Source organism: Anolis carolinensis, chromosome 4, assembly GCF_035594765.1.
Source record: "Anolis carolinensis isolate JA03-04 chromosome 4, rAnoCar3.1.pri, whole genome shotgun sequence".
In the NCBI taxonomy this organism is placed as follows: Eukaryota; Metazoa; Chordata; class Lepidosauria; order Squamata; family Dactyloidae; genus Anolis; species Anolis carolinensis.
The window spans coordinates 214,500,446-214,514,389 of NC_085844.1; the positions used below are offsets into that span (position 1 = coordinate 214,500,446).

The window sequence follows — 13,944 nt, forward strand, 5'->3', positions numbered from 1 at the left end:
ACACCACTTTAACTGCAACAGCTCAATGTTATGGAATCATATATTTCCCTTAGTGTCCGTTGTTAATTGCTAATAGCAAGATTTTCCCCCAGTGAGATAGTACAGATGAAGCACATTGCTAAAAGTAGTTGTTCAATCTTCCATTTCATGTTTCACCTTTCTGTGTCACTCTGCACCTCTTGGAAGCTAAAATAAGTTAAAACTCTCATGTTAAAAGCACCCTGATTCAGCTAAAACAGAGGTTGGAAATATTACTTTTTGGGAATAGAATTCTACAACTTCAGTAGCTGTATGAACTAGGGGGTTTCAGAAACTAGTGCCTTTAAAAAGTTCTGGTTTAATAATATTTTCCATTAAATAGCAGATACTTAATTCAATTTGAATGATGCAGTTAAATAATTTGCAATACTATATAATACATTTCTAATCAGAAATAAATGGTCAGAAGTCAAATGAATCCAATGGGATTAAGAGTAAGCACATAGAAGATTGCAATGTCTCAAGCCCCTCAGCTGTATAAAATCCACATTAACTGCTTTGAACTGGCAGTGTAGACTAAGATAATCCAGTTCAAATCAGACAATGTGGATTTTCTGCTTTGATAATGTGAATTATATGGAAGTGTAGAAGGGGACATAGTTACCTCTTAGCGCATACTGGATTATTTCAGGGAGTTAAACTTATTAAATCCTTAGAAGGAACCATGACCACTAATAAAAACAAACCAGCGAGAGCATAAAGAATGACAGTTGCTATCACCAAAGGGTTATATAATGGGGAATGTTCTTAACAGAATACAGTACTAGCTTCTGGTTCTGCTTATATTAAACATACTGTAATACTACATACAAAAGCGTCGAGTGGCTGTCCTTTACAAGTAACTTTCAACTTTCAAATTCCAAAGGCGTATCTATCTATACTAATATTGTAATAGCAAAAGAAATCCAAGTCGGATGGTACTTTAAAAACTTCTACATGTACTTAAAATAAGCTTCAGTAATTTGGAGCTCACTTTGTAATATACATTAAAAGTAGTATTTAATTGAAGTACAACTATAGCCTAGGCATGGGAAAACTTTGGCCCTCCGGGTGTTTTGGACTTCAACTCCCACAATTCTTAACAGCCAGTAAACAGTTAAAGTCTAAAACACCCGGAGGGCTGAAGTTTGCCCATGCCTGCTATAGCCAGAAGAGGTAAGAATATACCAGTATAACCAAAGTGTAGATCCCATGGATATAACTTGCTTAATTGTAGATAAATTGATAAGATTTTAAGGGGGTGCTATGGTTTTTAGCTTTGAATATGTTTTTATGAGTTTTTATGGATTTTAACTGAATTTTTAATACCATTGATGTTTAATTCCATTTTAATGTTTGTATATTTGTAGATTTTAAGTTGTATTTAAATGCTTTTAATGTAAGTCGCTTTGAGTCTCCCTGTGGACAAAAAAAGAGGGTATAAAAGAAGAAGAAGTAGTAGTAGTAGTAGTAGTAGTAATAATAATAATAATAATAATAATAATAATAATAATAATAATAATAATAATTGTGCGGTTTTCTGGCATTGTATATTTTTGCCGCTTCTGTGACTGTTCATTTGGGTTTTGATGATTCCGTAGCCCACTTGTCGATGGATGTACAGAATCAGCAGCATCCACCGCGGTCCTTTTTATCCTGAGCGACGACCGAGCCAGTATAGACTTCGTTTGGGTTTGATTCTCCATAATGCTAATGGGTTAGGTGCTCTTGGTTGTGCTCCTCAGCTGAGGCCTCTCTGGCTTGGTTGGACCTGCCGGTAGTTACACTACCGCCAGCACAGCCCTCAGTCATCATTGGAGCAGCTAAGCCCCCCCACCACGTCAAGGTAGCATCTGCCAACTGCAAAAGGCCACCCTACTGGGATCTGCACACATCATCAGAAAATACATCACACAGTCCTAGACACTTGGGAAGTGTTCGACTTGTGGTTTTGCGAAACGAAATCCAGCATATCTATCTTGTTTGCTGTGCCATACAACGTCGTTGTGTTGATAATAATAATAATAATCCAGGTCTGCAATATTATTTGTCCATGCAGAAGCTTCAACCTGCAGACAGCTATAATCTCCATTTCATTTAGGGGGCAGAGATTTTAAATCTGAAACACTGGTCAAAATCCAATTGTTAGTTTCAGCTAATAAGCCAAGTGAATAACAGAACTTGTAAAAACCACATTATATGTACATTCTATTTACTGAGCAGTTTAACTTTTTAGGGTGCTAGTTGCTGGTTTCCAGCCAATGTTATTTTTATTTTGTGGGATAATCACAGGAAATAAAATCTTTGCATGTAGGTTACAAGTTCAGGATTTGTATGTATCCTTTAATTCTGCTTCCTGTTTTCCACTTTCAAGCAACATGCCATGATTAAAAAGGAAACCACCATTTGGTTCCTAGTGCCATCTAGTGTTTAAAATAAAGACAGAAGTCACTATGAATAATATAGTGAAAAGCACAATATTATTCAGAGGGAGACAAGACAGTCTTCTGCCTTATATATATATCTTTCACTTCTTGTACTAGCCTGTCACCCTCACCTAAAGGGCTCAAGTGTCCATGCATAATAACATACTAAGTTTAATTTTGCCAAAGCCACCACACTCAGATTTCATACTGAGAAGGGAACTCTCAGAATTACATATAGGAAAGAGCTTTTAATTTATTCTCCAGCTCTCCAGTGATCTTCAATAGTATTTCTAGTTGTTATTATTAATACTACTGAAAGAAGCAGTCACACCAGTTGAAGAAACCCTGATGGATCATCCAGCCTGATTCAACACATCCAGAGGAGACTGCACCACTCCAATATTGGCAGCATATTCCTCTGCCAATAAGCTCTTATTCTCAGGAAGTTCTTCCTAATATTTAGGTGGAATATCTTTTCTTGCAGCTTGAATCCACTGCTTCATGTTCTAGGCCCCTTCCACATAGCTGTATAAAATCCACATTGAAATGGAATATATGGCAGTATGGACTCAGATAACACAGTTCAGTGCAGATATTGTGGATTATCTGCCTTGATATTCTGGGTTATATGACTGTGTCGAAGGGCTCCTAGTTTCCAGATCAGAAGAAAACAATCTTACCTCCTCCTCAGTGTGAATTGTTAGGTTTTTTAAACTCCTGCCTAATCGCTTTTAAAATTTGTATGTCTGCCTTCAAGCTGCCTTTTAACTATACTTTGTATTAAACTGGTTATAAACTGCTTTGCAAAGGAAAAGAGTTTGGTATTTAATAAATTGTTAAATGGTAGGCAAAGAAAAGAGGGAAGACATAAGAAGCTGTATGTGGAACTACTCAGCTATACAGTGCAAGAAGCTGACAGTCTTTATAAGAGCTCATTCAACTCAGGCTTCAGCAGCAGCCAAAGATCCATACTCCTCAGAGGTCCACCATGATCAGGCAGAGCAGCTCTTTTAAGAACTCATTTAGTGCCAGATCCAGCAGGAGACCAAGGGCCCTTCCACACAGCCATATAACCCAGAATATTAAGGCAGAAAATCCCACAATATCTGCTTTGAACTGGGTTATCTGACATCACTTTAACTTCCATGACTCAGTGCTATGGAATTCTCCAATCTGTAGTTTTTGGTGAGGCACCAACACTCTTTGGCAGAGAAGCTTGTAGAACTGAGCTTCCCTTGATCCCACAGCATGGAGTCATGAGAGTTAAAGTGGTGCCAAACTGCATTAATTCTACAGTGCAGATGCACCCTACATCTTCTATTAAAATAGATCTACCTAATGACACTGATCAGCCTGTTGTCGAAGGCTTTAATGGTCGGAATCACTGGGTTGCTTAGAGTTTTCTGGGCTGTATGGCCATGTTCCAGAAGCATTCTCTCCTGACATTTCACCCGCATCTATGGCAAGGCATCATCAGGGGTTGTGAGATTTGTTGGAAACTAGGCAAGTGAGGTTTATGTATCTGTGGAATGTCTAGGGTGGGAGAAAGAACTCTTGTCTGGTTCAGGCAAGTGTGAATGTTGCAATTTACCTCCCTGATTAGCATTGAATAGCCTTGCAGCTTCAAAGTCTGGTTGCTTCCTGCCTGGAGGAATCCTTTGTTAGGTGATTAGCTGGCCCTGTTTCCTGTCTGGAATTCCCTGGGGGTTTTTTTAGTGTTGTTCTTTATTTACTGTCTTGATTTTAGAGTGTTTTTTTTTAATACTGGTAGCCAGCTTTTGTTCCTTTTCATGGTTTTCTCCTTTCTGTTGAAATTGTCCACATGCTTGTGGATTTCAATGACTTATCTGTGTAGTCTAGTGGTTCTCAGTCTGTGGGTCCCCAGGTCTTTTGGTCTACAACTCCCAGAAATCCCAGCCAGTTTACCAGCTGTTATTTCTGGGAGTTGAAGGTCAAAACATCTGGGGACCCACAGGTTGAGAACCACTGATGTAGTATGACATGGTGGTTGCTAGAGTGGTCCAGCATGTCAACCTACACAGAGAAGCCATTGAAATCCACAAGCATGTAGCCTGGGAAGGCCAAGAGCTAGAACACTGTTTCCATCCTAAATATCTTGGTGTCACCTTAGATCGAACGCGAACATATAGGAAACACTGCATGAACACCAAGCACAAAGTAGCTGCATGCAATAACATCCTACGGAAACTTACTGGCAGTGCATGGGATGCAGACCCAAAATTGATAATAAAATCGGCCCTGGGCTTGTCTTACTCAACTGCTGAGTATGCCTGCCCTGTTTGGCACAAGTTTGTCCATGTGAGGCAATTCCTTCAACCTACACCTATTGATAAACTCTACAAGCTAGCTGGCATTGCCCCCCCCCCCCAATGTACGACAGGAAGTTGCTGCTAATTGTGTGAGAAAAAAGGTTGAACACTCTGAAATCCACCACTGTATGGCTATCAGCCTCCTCCCAGTAGATTCTAATCACGGGAAAGCTTCATGAGAACATCACTCCGTTCAACGTTCCCCCAGCAACAGCAAGAGTACCCCTCTGGGCAGCTAAACCAGGAAATCCCAATTGGATGCCCCCCCCCCCCACAAGGGTCTGCCTCCAGGGGCAAACCAAGAATGGGCAACATGGAAGTCTCTGAACAGACTCAGACATGGAGTGGCCAGATCAAAAGATAACCTGGCAAAATGGCATTACCTAAAAGAATCCTCCACTTTGTGCGACTGTGGAGCAGAACAGACAATTCTGCATCTGTATGCTTGTCCGCAATGTCATGCCTCCTGTACAGAGGAAGAATTGTTCGAGGCTACTGACAATGCGGTCACTGTTGCCCGTTTTTGATCAAATGAATGATTGAATGATCAAAAGATATTTAGGTGCTTGTGCTCTTTCAATTTTTATGTTATTATTAAAATATTATATTGTATTATTATTCTATTTTTATCAGTTTTATACTAATTTATCCAATGCTTTTGATTTGTTGTTTATTCATTCAGTTGCTTCCGACTCTTCGTAACCTCATGGACCAGCCCACGCCAGAGCTTCTTGTCAGCCATCATCACCCCCAGCTCCTTCAAGGTCAAGCCAGTCACTTCAAGGATACCATCCATCCATCTTGCCCTAGCCATCCATCTCGACCCCTCTTCCTTTTTCCTTCCATTTTCCCCAGCATCATGATCTTCTCCAAGCTTTCCAGTCTTCTCATTATGTGGCCAAAATACTTCATCTTTGCCTCTAATATCCTTCCCTCCAGTGAGCAGTCAGGCTTTATTTCATGAAGAATGGACTGGTTGGATCTTCTTGCGGTCCAAGGCACCACAGTTCAAAAGTGTCTATCTTCCTTCGCTCAGCCTTCCTTATGGTCCAGCTCTCGCATCCCTAGGTTACTATAGGGAATACTATTGCGTTAACTATGCAGACCTTCATTGCCAGTGTGAGGTCTCTACTCTTCACTATTTTATCGAGGTTGGTCAGTGCTCTCCTCCCAAGAAGAAAATGTCTTCTGATTTCCTAGCTGTGTCTGAAGTAATCTTCGTCCCTAGAAATATAAAGTCAGTCATTGCCTCCACGTTTTCTCGCTCTATTTGCCAGTTATCAATCAGTCTGGTTGCCATAATCTTGGTTTTCTTGATGTTTAACTGCAACTCAGCTTTTACACTTTTCTTTCACCTTAGTTATAAGGCTCCTCGGCTCTTCCTCGCTTTCAGCCATCAGAGTGGTATCATCTGCATATCTAAGGTTGTTAATATTTCTTCCAGCAATTTTAACTCCAGCCTTGGATTTGGGTCCCGCACATCGCATGATGTGTTCTGCGTACAAGTTGAATAGTAGGGTGAGAGTATACAGCCCTGCCGTGCTCCTTTCCCAATGCTTTTGATACAAAATAAATAAATCAAATGCTAATCAAGGTGGTCAACTACAACATTCACACCTGTTTCAAACAGACAAGAGTTCTTTCTCCCACCCAGGACATTATTCCACAGATATATAAACCCCACTTGCATAGTTTTCCAAGACCTCACAACAGGGTTCCCCAAACTAAGGCCCTCCAAGGTCATTTACCTGGCCCCCGCCCTCAGTTTTAGACTTAGGCTTGCCCAAAGCCTGAAATGACTTGAAGGAACACAACAACAACAATCCTAATTAATTTGACTATCTCATTGGCCAGAAGCAGGCCCACGCTTGCCACTGAAATCCTGATAGGTTTATGTTGGTTAATTTTATATATATATATATATATTGTACTAGCTGTGCCCGGCCACACGTTGCTGTGGCGAAGTATGGTGGTATGGGAAATAAAGTATTGAGGAACTGGTAGTAGTTAAGGTAAAGGGTAAAGGTTTTACCTTACATTAAGTCCATTATAAATGGGTAAAATAGCTGTATGGAAGGGCCCTGAGTCTACACTGCGATATAATCCAGTTAAAATCAGATAATCTATATTTTATAGGCAGTGTGGATGAGGCCTAAGTGAGACCTAACTCTGCCTGTCCCCTGGGCTGAGTGGGTTGCTAGGAGACCAAGTGGGCAGAGCTTAGCCTTCTAACTGGCAGCAATTGGATAAAAACAATTATTCCTCTCCCTCTAATTAGGACTTTATTTTTCTTTTCTTTTTGTTGTATGAACGTAGAGGCATGGATGAGGGGTTGTGCTGCCAAGTTTAGTGTTTCTGGGATGTGTAGTTTTGTTGTTTTGTCCTAGGCCGAAATTTCATTACCCTTTTATATATATAGATTGTTCTTTCATTGTTGTTGTTGTTTTTGCACAACAAAAGACATGTGCAGTGTGCATAGGAATTTGTTCGTTTTTTGTTTTTTTTTCAAATGATAATTCGGCCCCTCAACAGTTTGGGCACCATGAACCGGCCCTCCACTTAAAAAGTTCCAGGACCCCTGCCTCACAACCTCTGAGGATGCCTGCCATAGATGTGAGCAAAACGCCAGGAGGTAATGCTTCTGGAACATGGCCATACAGCCCGGAAATACTCACAGCAATCTAGTCTGTAAATTGTGAGTAGGGTTCTCTTATAATCACGCACACACAGGTAAAAAGTTGTTTTCCTCATCATCTCGCGGGAGCCGAGATTGAGAGAGAGAGAGAGAGAGAGAGATCCCAAGCCTCGCGGAGCTCGAGACCTCCTTCGCCAAGCCTCGCGATGGCAGGCCCGCAGCCCTCGCGAGGTCAGGCGGAGCAGGAAGAGCGGGCGTCTGCTGCGCTCGCCCAGGCGGACCCTGCGGCGCTTGGGTGAGTAACGGGGCGGAGGGGCTGCTTCGGGCGGGGAGGCCGCGGAGGCCGGTCTGGAGGGCGGCCTTCGTCGAGGGAAGGATTCGGGGTGCGTCCCCGGCTCCCCTTCCGGCCCCCACAGGGTGGGCTTCCGGTTCCAGACACAGGATGGAAACCGTCGAGGACGCGGCCGGCGAGGCCTTGCGCTCCTTGGTGATCTTTCGGGGAAGCCTGCTGACCCAAAGCGGTACATCCTGCAGGAGACTCCCGGCCATTTATAGGACCCAAGGGGACTGTCAGAGGAAGGATAGAGACATCTAGTGCAGGAATGAGCAAACTTGGGCCCTCGGGGTGTTTTGGACGCCAACTCCCACCATTCCTCACAGCCTCAGGCCCCTTCCTTTCCCCCCTCAGCCGCTTAAGCAGCCTGAGGCTGTGAGGAATGGTGGGAGTTGGCGTCCAAAACACCCCGAGGGCCCAAGTGTGCCAGCCCCTCGTTACTTCAGAGTTGTGGTTGCTTGAGTACTAGTTAAAGAAGAGTAGTCTCCTGTACCACTCCTTCTCATTTCCTTTTTGTTCCTCTTGTTTGTGGTTCCAGCTGTTCTGCAGTCTAGAGGCATTATGTACTCAGAGTGGAGGTCCCTCCACCTCGTAATCCAGAATGATAAGGGCCACACCAGTGTACTTCACAGCTACCCTGACAGCGTGGGCAGGGAGGTGGCCAACGCTGTGGTCCGTCCCCTCGGTCAAGTCCTGAATGCTGGAGGCGAAAGTTCATTGAAAACCGACAAAGAAGTACGTATTTTACCTGGCGAATTTGTTGTGCGGCTAATATTGAATGACCATCTGTCTAGAGTGCTTTCATTGTGTGTTCCTGCATGGCAAGGGGTTAGACCAGGGGTCCCCAAATTAAGGCCCGGGGGCCACATGCGGCCCATTGAAGCCATTTATCCGGCCCCTGAGGCACCAGCTCCCTCCTCCTCCGCCGAGGAAGGTGCGTGCGGTGCAAGGTAGGAGGGAAAGGAGCGCACCTTTCTCGTCTCTTCCCTTGCCTGGTGAATGCCTTCCAAAGCTTTGTTTGTTTATAATGGTATTTTAATTATTATTTAATAATTATTTTAAAGGGGTGCTTTGCTAGTACTTTTGGTGCACAAAGGCAGAAGGAGGTTGGACTAAATGGCCTAAGGGGTCTCTTTCAATCTTCTTTATTATTTTTATTATGATTATTATTAACATGGAGGCTGTATTTATTCCTGTTTTGTTTTTTTACTTCAAAATAAGATATGTGCATTGTGCACTGCATAGGAATTTGTTCATAGTTTTTTTTACAAAACTATAGTCCGGCCCTCCAACGGTCTGAGGGACCATGAACTGGCCCCCTATTTAAAAAGTTTGGTGACCCCTGGGTTAGGCTATCTAATGCTATCTATTTTAACTGTAATTGTTTTTATATATTATGTTTTATATTGGTTTGTTCAGCATCTAATGATGCTAATTGTAAGGCCTCCATGAGTTCCCCCCTCGGGGTGAGAAAGGTGGGATATAAATGCTTGAAATAAATAATAAATAAACAGACTGGATTCTATGACTTTATTCAGTTGTGATTGTCAGTGGCTTAGGGTGCATCTATGCCAGGCATGGGCAAACTTGGGCCCTCCAGGTGTTTTGGACTTCAACTACCACAATTCCTAACAGCTGCTTAAGCAGCTGAGGGGGGAAAGGAAGGGGCCCGAGGCCATGAGGAATGGTGGGGGTTGAAGTCCAAAACACCCCAAGGGCCCATGTTTGTTCATGCCTGTTCTTGTCCATGCCTGTTTGTTATTTCTCTTCAAGATAGAGCTCTTTAAAAACATAGGCAAACCAAGTTGTGTAGGAACCAGTATTTAGTTTCATCATATACCAGTGATTCTCAACCTAGGGTCCCCAGTTGTTTTGGCCTTCAACTCCCAGAAATCCAACAGCCGGTAAACTGGCTGGGATTTCTGGGAGTTGTAGGCCAAAAACATCTAGGGACCCCAGGTTGAGAACCACTGCATAGACCAATTAGATACCTCTAGGAAGCTCATGAACAAGAAGAATATTAGACAACAACACCTAGAACTTGGAAAATCAACATTTTAGATTATAACTCTCAAGGTTTGGCCATGCTAACTACAGGATTCTGAGGGATGTAGTCCAAAAATGGAGTGAGGGAGAGAATATTCCTAAACTCCAAAAGTTCCCTTGTTATGCTATTCTGAGGCATACTACCTCATATGGTAGAAGTACTTTATTTATCATGTACATGGGCCCAAGTTTGCCCATGTACAGCCATCTTGACTAACAGACATTTGGAGCTAGTTCAAGTTCACTTTATTATGGTCAATGACTAGTTCCAGAGAAGAGGGACATAGTCCCGTACAAGCATATCTGATTTATGGGTTAAGAGTTTTAAAACTTTAAAATAAGTGTATCATTGTTAGGACATTAAGATTATTAATTTAAGAATCTAAGATAAGCTAAAAACCATATACAGTATTATATTAAAACCCAACAATATTTATGGAATTAAGGGGGGGGAAAACAGGAGTGCTCATGTGGCACATTTGGAGCTAAGTTTTCCATGGAATTATATGCTGTAGGATAAATGCAGAGGGATATGCAACTTGTACTATTTATAAAAATAATGTTTGCCTATAAGATATCAAAGGACTCTGGGTGCAACTACAATGTTGAACGTACGCAGTTTGAAATTGACACCACTTTAACTGCCAGGCTCCTTGCTATGGAATCCAAGAAGCTGTAGTTTAGTGAGACACCAGCACTCTTAACCCTGTTGAGCTATGGCTCCCCTAATTCCATAGCAGTTAAAGTGAGGTACCAACTATATTATTTTGATGAAATACTCCTTTTGTTGTATTGTAGAAAATTGTTCATTATTGCACTGTATATCCTTGACTGTCAGCTTTTAATAGATAACTAGTATTCTCCCCTCAATTTTGCATCATCTGCAACTTTGACATAACTTGTAATTATATATACTGTGTTGCTGATGTTTATTTGGAGGATGCAACCAAATGAGAAACTTGTTAATATGGTGATTTTTATTTCAAAGGTAAAATGGACCATGGAGGTGGTTTGTTATGGATTGACCCTTCCTTTAGATGGAGACACTGTAAAGCACTGTGTTGATGTATATACAGACTGGATTATGGCTCTCGTTTTACCCAAGGACTCCATTCCTCTACCTGTTATCAACGAACCAAATCTTTATGTTCAGAGTATTCTCAAACATCTACAAAATCTTTTTGTACCAAGGTAAGTAGATAGCTCCGTGCAGGCAGTGTGACTCTTAGCCAGTAGTTTCAGACATTGGTAGTATGTAACTTAACTGCAACTAATTGATTTAGTTATTTTGAAATGCTGTTAAAAGATCACTGTTGAATCAGTATGGAATATAGATAATTTTCTGATCTAGAAGATAAATTTTGGTAGGTGTAAACTATGATTGTTATATATATAATTGAAGTTGCAAATAAAATGGGTTTAAATTGTTCATTCTATGTTGAAAAAGAGCTCATTTTGAAATAATCTGAATGCTATGTGCCCACATCTTACTTAGTGGATTGTGTATTTCACAGGGGTTTTTTATTTGACAGAAACAGTCCATCACTATTAGCAGGAGTTCATGCCTAGTCTAGAATGTTTATTCATAAAACATAGTATGTCATATCTCATATTGTGTTCTTGAAACAGCCTCAGAAAAAAAATCAATTATTTAATATTATTCTGCTTTTTGAATATCACTAAGAATTGTTACATGGCTGAAGAAACGGGGCCTTTTTTCAAAATAGTGGAAACTGTATATAGTTTTTGAAGAATGTATATACTTGTAGAAACATCAATATAATTCCGTCAAGGACAGTAAACACAGATGTTATACAGGGTGAATTAAATGGTATTCACCATTTAATTTAAACGGTGAATAGGGAGTTCTTTTTCAAACACCCTGTATATCAGACCTCTGCTGGACCCACTATGAGACTGGTATGCTGTATTCTACCCAGCGGATCATAGATTGTCCAGACTTGATCTCCCTATTAAATGTTTTTTTTTTCTTAATTCACTCTTGATTAGGAAAGAAATCCCATTAGAGATGTAAAATGTCTATACGAATACCTCTAAACTAATCTTGTGAACATGTAAGTGCTTTTTTGTGAACAGGCAGGATCAAAGCTCCAATCAAATTAAATTGTGTTTGCAAGTTTTGAAAGCTGTACAGAAATTGGCTCGTGAATCAACCACTATGGCTAGAGAAACATGGGAGGTGCTATTATTGTTTCTGCTGCAAATTAATGATATTCTGCTGGCAGCTCCAACAGTACCAGGTTGGTCTCTTAGCATTCCCCCCTTTATTGCTTGTAAGTGTGACAACAGAGTGTGATAAGCCCCCTTCTTCCTATAATGCTTCCCCACCACATTTTGTTCTGCTTAGGACAGTATTAAATTTCTATTTTTACTCTCATATAAGCAGGGGCCCATGTTTTCATCTTCATTTTGCTTGCAGAGGTCTTGGTACTCCCCTTACTCCCTTTGTTTTAGTAATGTACAGTGCCTTAGGCATTGATTTCTAGGCTTCAACCTTTTTGCTCACTGTGACAAATAAGTTGTCCTCTGGGGAATGTGACAAGTGTGGTCAGTCTTCCTTCCACCTTTGAACTTGTTGAACAGGTTGGAGAGTGTTTTGTTACTACTCTAGCAAGCTCAGTCCCATCAAAAATTTGGGAGTAACAGAATCTGGGAAATATGGAGAGCTTGCAGGACCAAACTGGACTGGAAATTGCCACTTCTTTACACTGACTAGTTCTGATCTGTAGGTAAAAGGTGGGCATAGAGAATTGAACCTAGATGGATAAAGGTATTTGTCAGTAATACTTAACACGTTTTTCTTCCTGCCTGGAAGATATAGATGAAGAGATTGAGTGACTACAGACAATTGACTGAGCTGCAATTTTTTTCTAGCTCAACAAGGCCAGGAAAAAGACTAGATATTTGGTTTCTGGTCTTTTTCTTATAATTATGAATAATATATATTATAGGAATAATTAGTTCTGTAATTTTGGATCAGAATGAAGGAGCCCTGTTATATTAGACCAAGATCCAATATGGCAGTGGTTCCCAACATTTGGTCCTCCAAGTGTTTTGGACTTCAGCTCCCAGAATTCCTAACAACTGGTAAGCTGACTGGGATTTCTGGGAGTTGAAGTCCAAAACAAGTGGAAGACCAAAGGTTGGGAACCACTGCTATATGGCATATACCTGTCTGAGTATTACTAGGGTAATTACAAGCATGCCATACTTGTGGAACCAGATATGTATTGGAGGCATTTTTCAGTTCATGTGTTGTAATATGAGATAATTTGGAGCAATTGAAAAGATTCTCCTAAGGATATGTTAAATTTATATTTTGGAGATAAGATTTAAAAAACAATTTCTCTGCTTTGTTTCTGTTCTAGGTGGTATTGCTGAGAATCTGGCTGAGAAGTTGATTGGTGTGCTTTTTGAAGTTTGGTTACTAGCCTGTTCCCGTTGCTTCCCCACACCACCCTACTGGAAAACTGCCAAAGAGATGGTAGCAAACTGGAGGCATCATTCTGCAGTAGTAGAGCAATGGAGCAAAGTAATCTGTGCCCTTACTGCGAGGTAGGTGAAAAGGTATTTCCCCCCTAGCTTCAGCTTAATAGCATAAGGGATAATATTGCACATTACTTTAAAAACTGTGTAAGTATGCTGCAGTGTCTGAGGAGTGTAAGCATGACAAAGGCCAAGCTCTCCCAAAACAAATCCAGGATCACATTATGGATAAACAACAGAGCTAGATTATAGAGAATATCCAAACTACGAACTCTCCTCTCCCACTACCACTAAAACAATTTCCTACATCATTAAAAGAATATGGCTAAAGAAGGTCATCTGCTCAGATTGAGTGATTGGGGAAGGAGGTTGCTAGTCAGAGAGCGACTAAGAGGCCAGTCGTAACTCTGAAGCTGTTCCAGAGACCCTTGGTTGAGATGGGAAGAAACATCCATGGCACAATAATCACCTAGACATTCAACAAAGCTGGGTTTTATTGTTGAAATAAACTGATATAAATAGATCTGTTTAGCTTTTGCAAAAGAGGCATTTGGGAAAAACAGCAAACGTGTAATAATTTTCTTTGGTTGAATAACACCAAAACCTTTTGCCTTCCTAGAAAGTGCAAAACAAGCAGTGCTAATTGTC

At 41.1% G+C, this 13,944-nt stretch overlaps 1 protein-coding gene across 6 annotated transcripts in view; it reads left to right on the forward strand.

The window, feature by feature from the left end:
* The first annotated feature begins 7,551 nt into the window (after positions 1-7,551).
* Positions 7,552-13,944, forward strand: part of ralgapb (Ral GTPase activating protein non-catalytic subunit beta) — a 62,434-nt gene continuing 56,041 nt past the window's right edge. For 4 of the 6 annotated variants that reach the window (XM_062978765.1, XM_062978767.1, XM_062978768.1 and 1 more), the window contains exons 1-5: positions 7,820-7,930; positions 8,282-8,478; positions 10,778-10,980; positions 11,887-12,050; positions 13,179-13,365. In XM_062978765.1, the coding sequence (XP_062834835.1) occupies positions 7,852-7,930; positions 8,282-8,478; positions 10,778-10,980; positions 11,887-12,050; positions 13,179-13,365 (830 nt within the window). In that variant the 5' untranslated portion in view covers positions 7,820-7,851. Of the gene's footprint in view, positions 7,705-7,818; positions 7,931-8,281; positions 8,479-10,777; positions 10,981-11,886; positions 12,051-13,178; positions 13,366-13,944 lie in introns of those variants that run through there. The other 2 variants (XM_062978770.1, XM_062978766.1) reach the window with 2 other exon arrangements.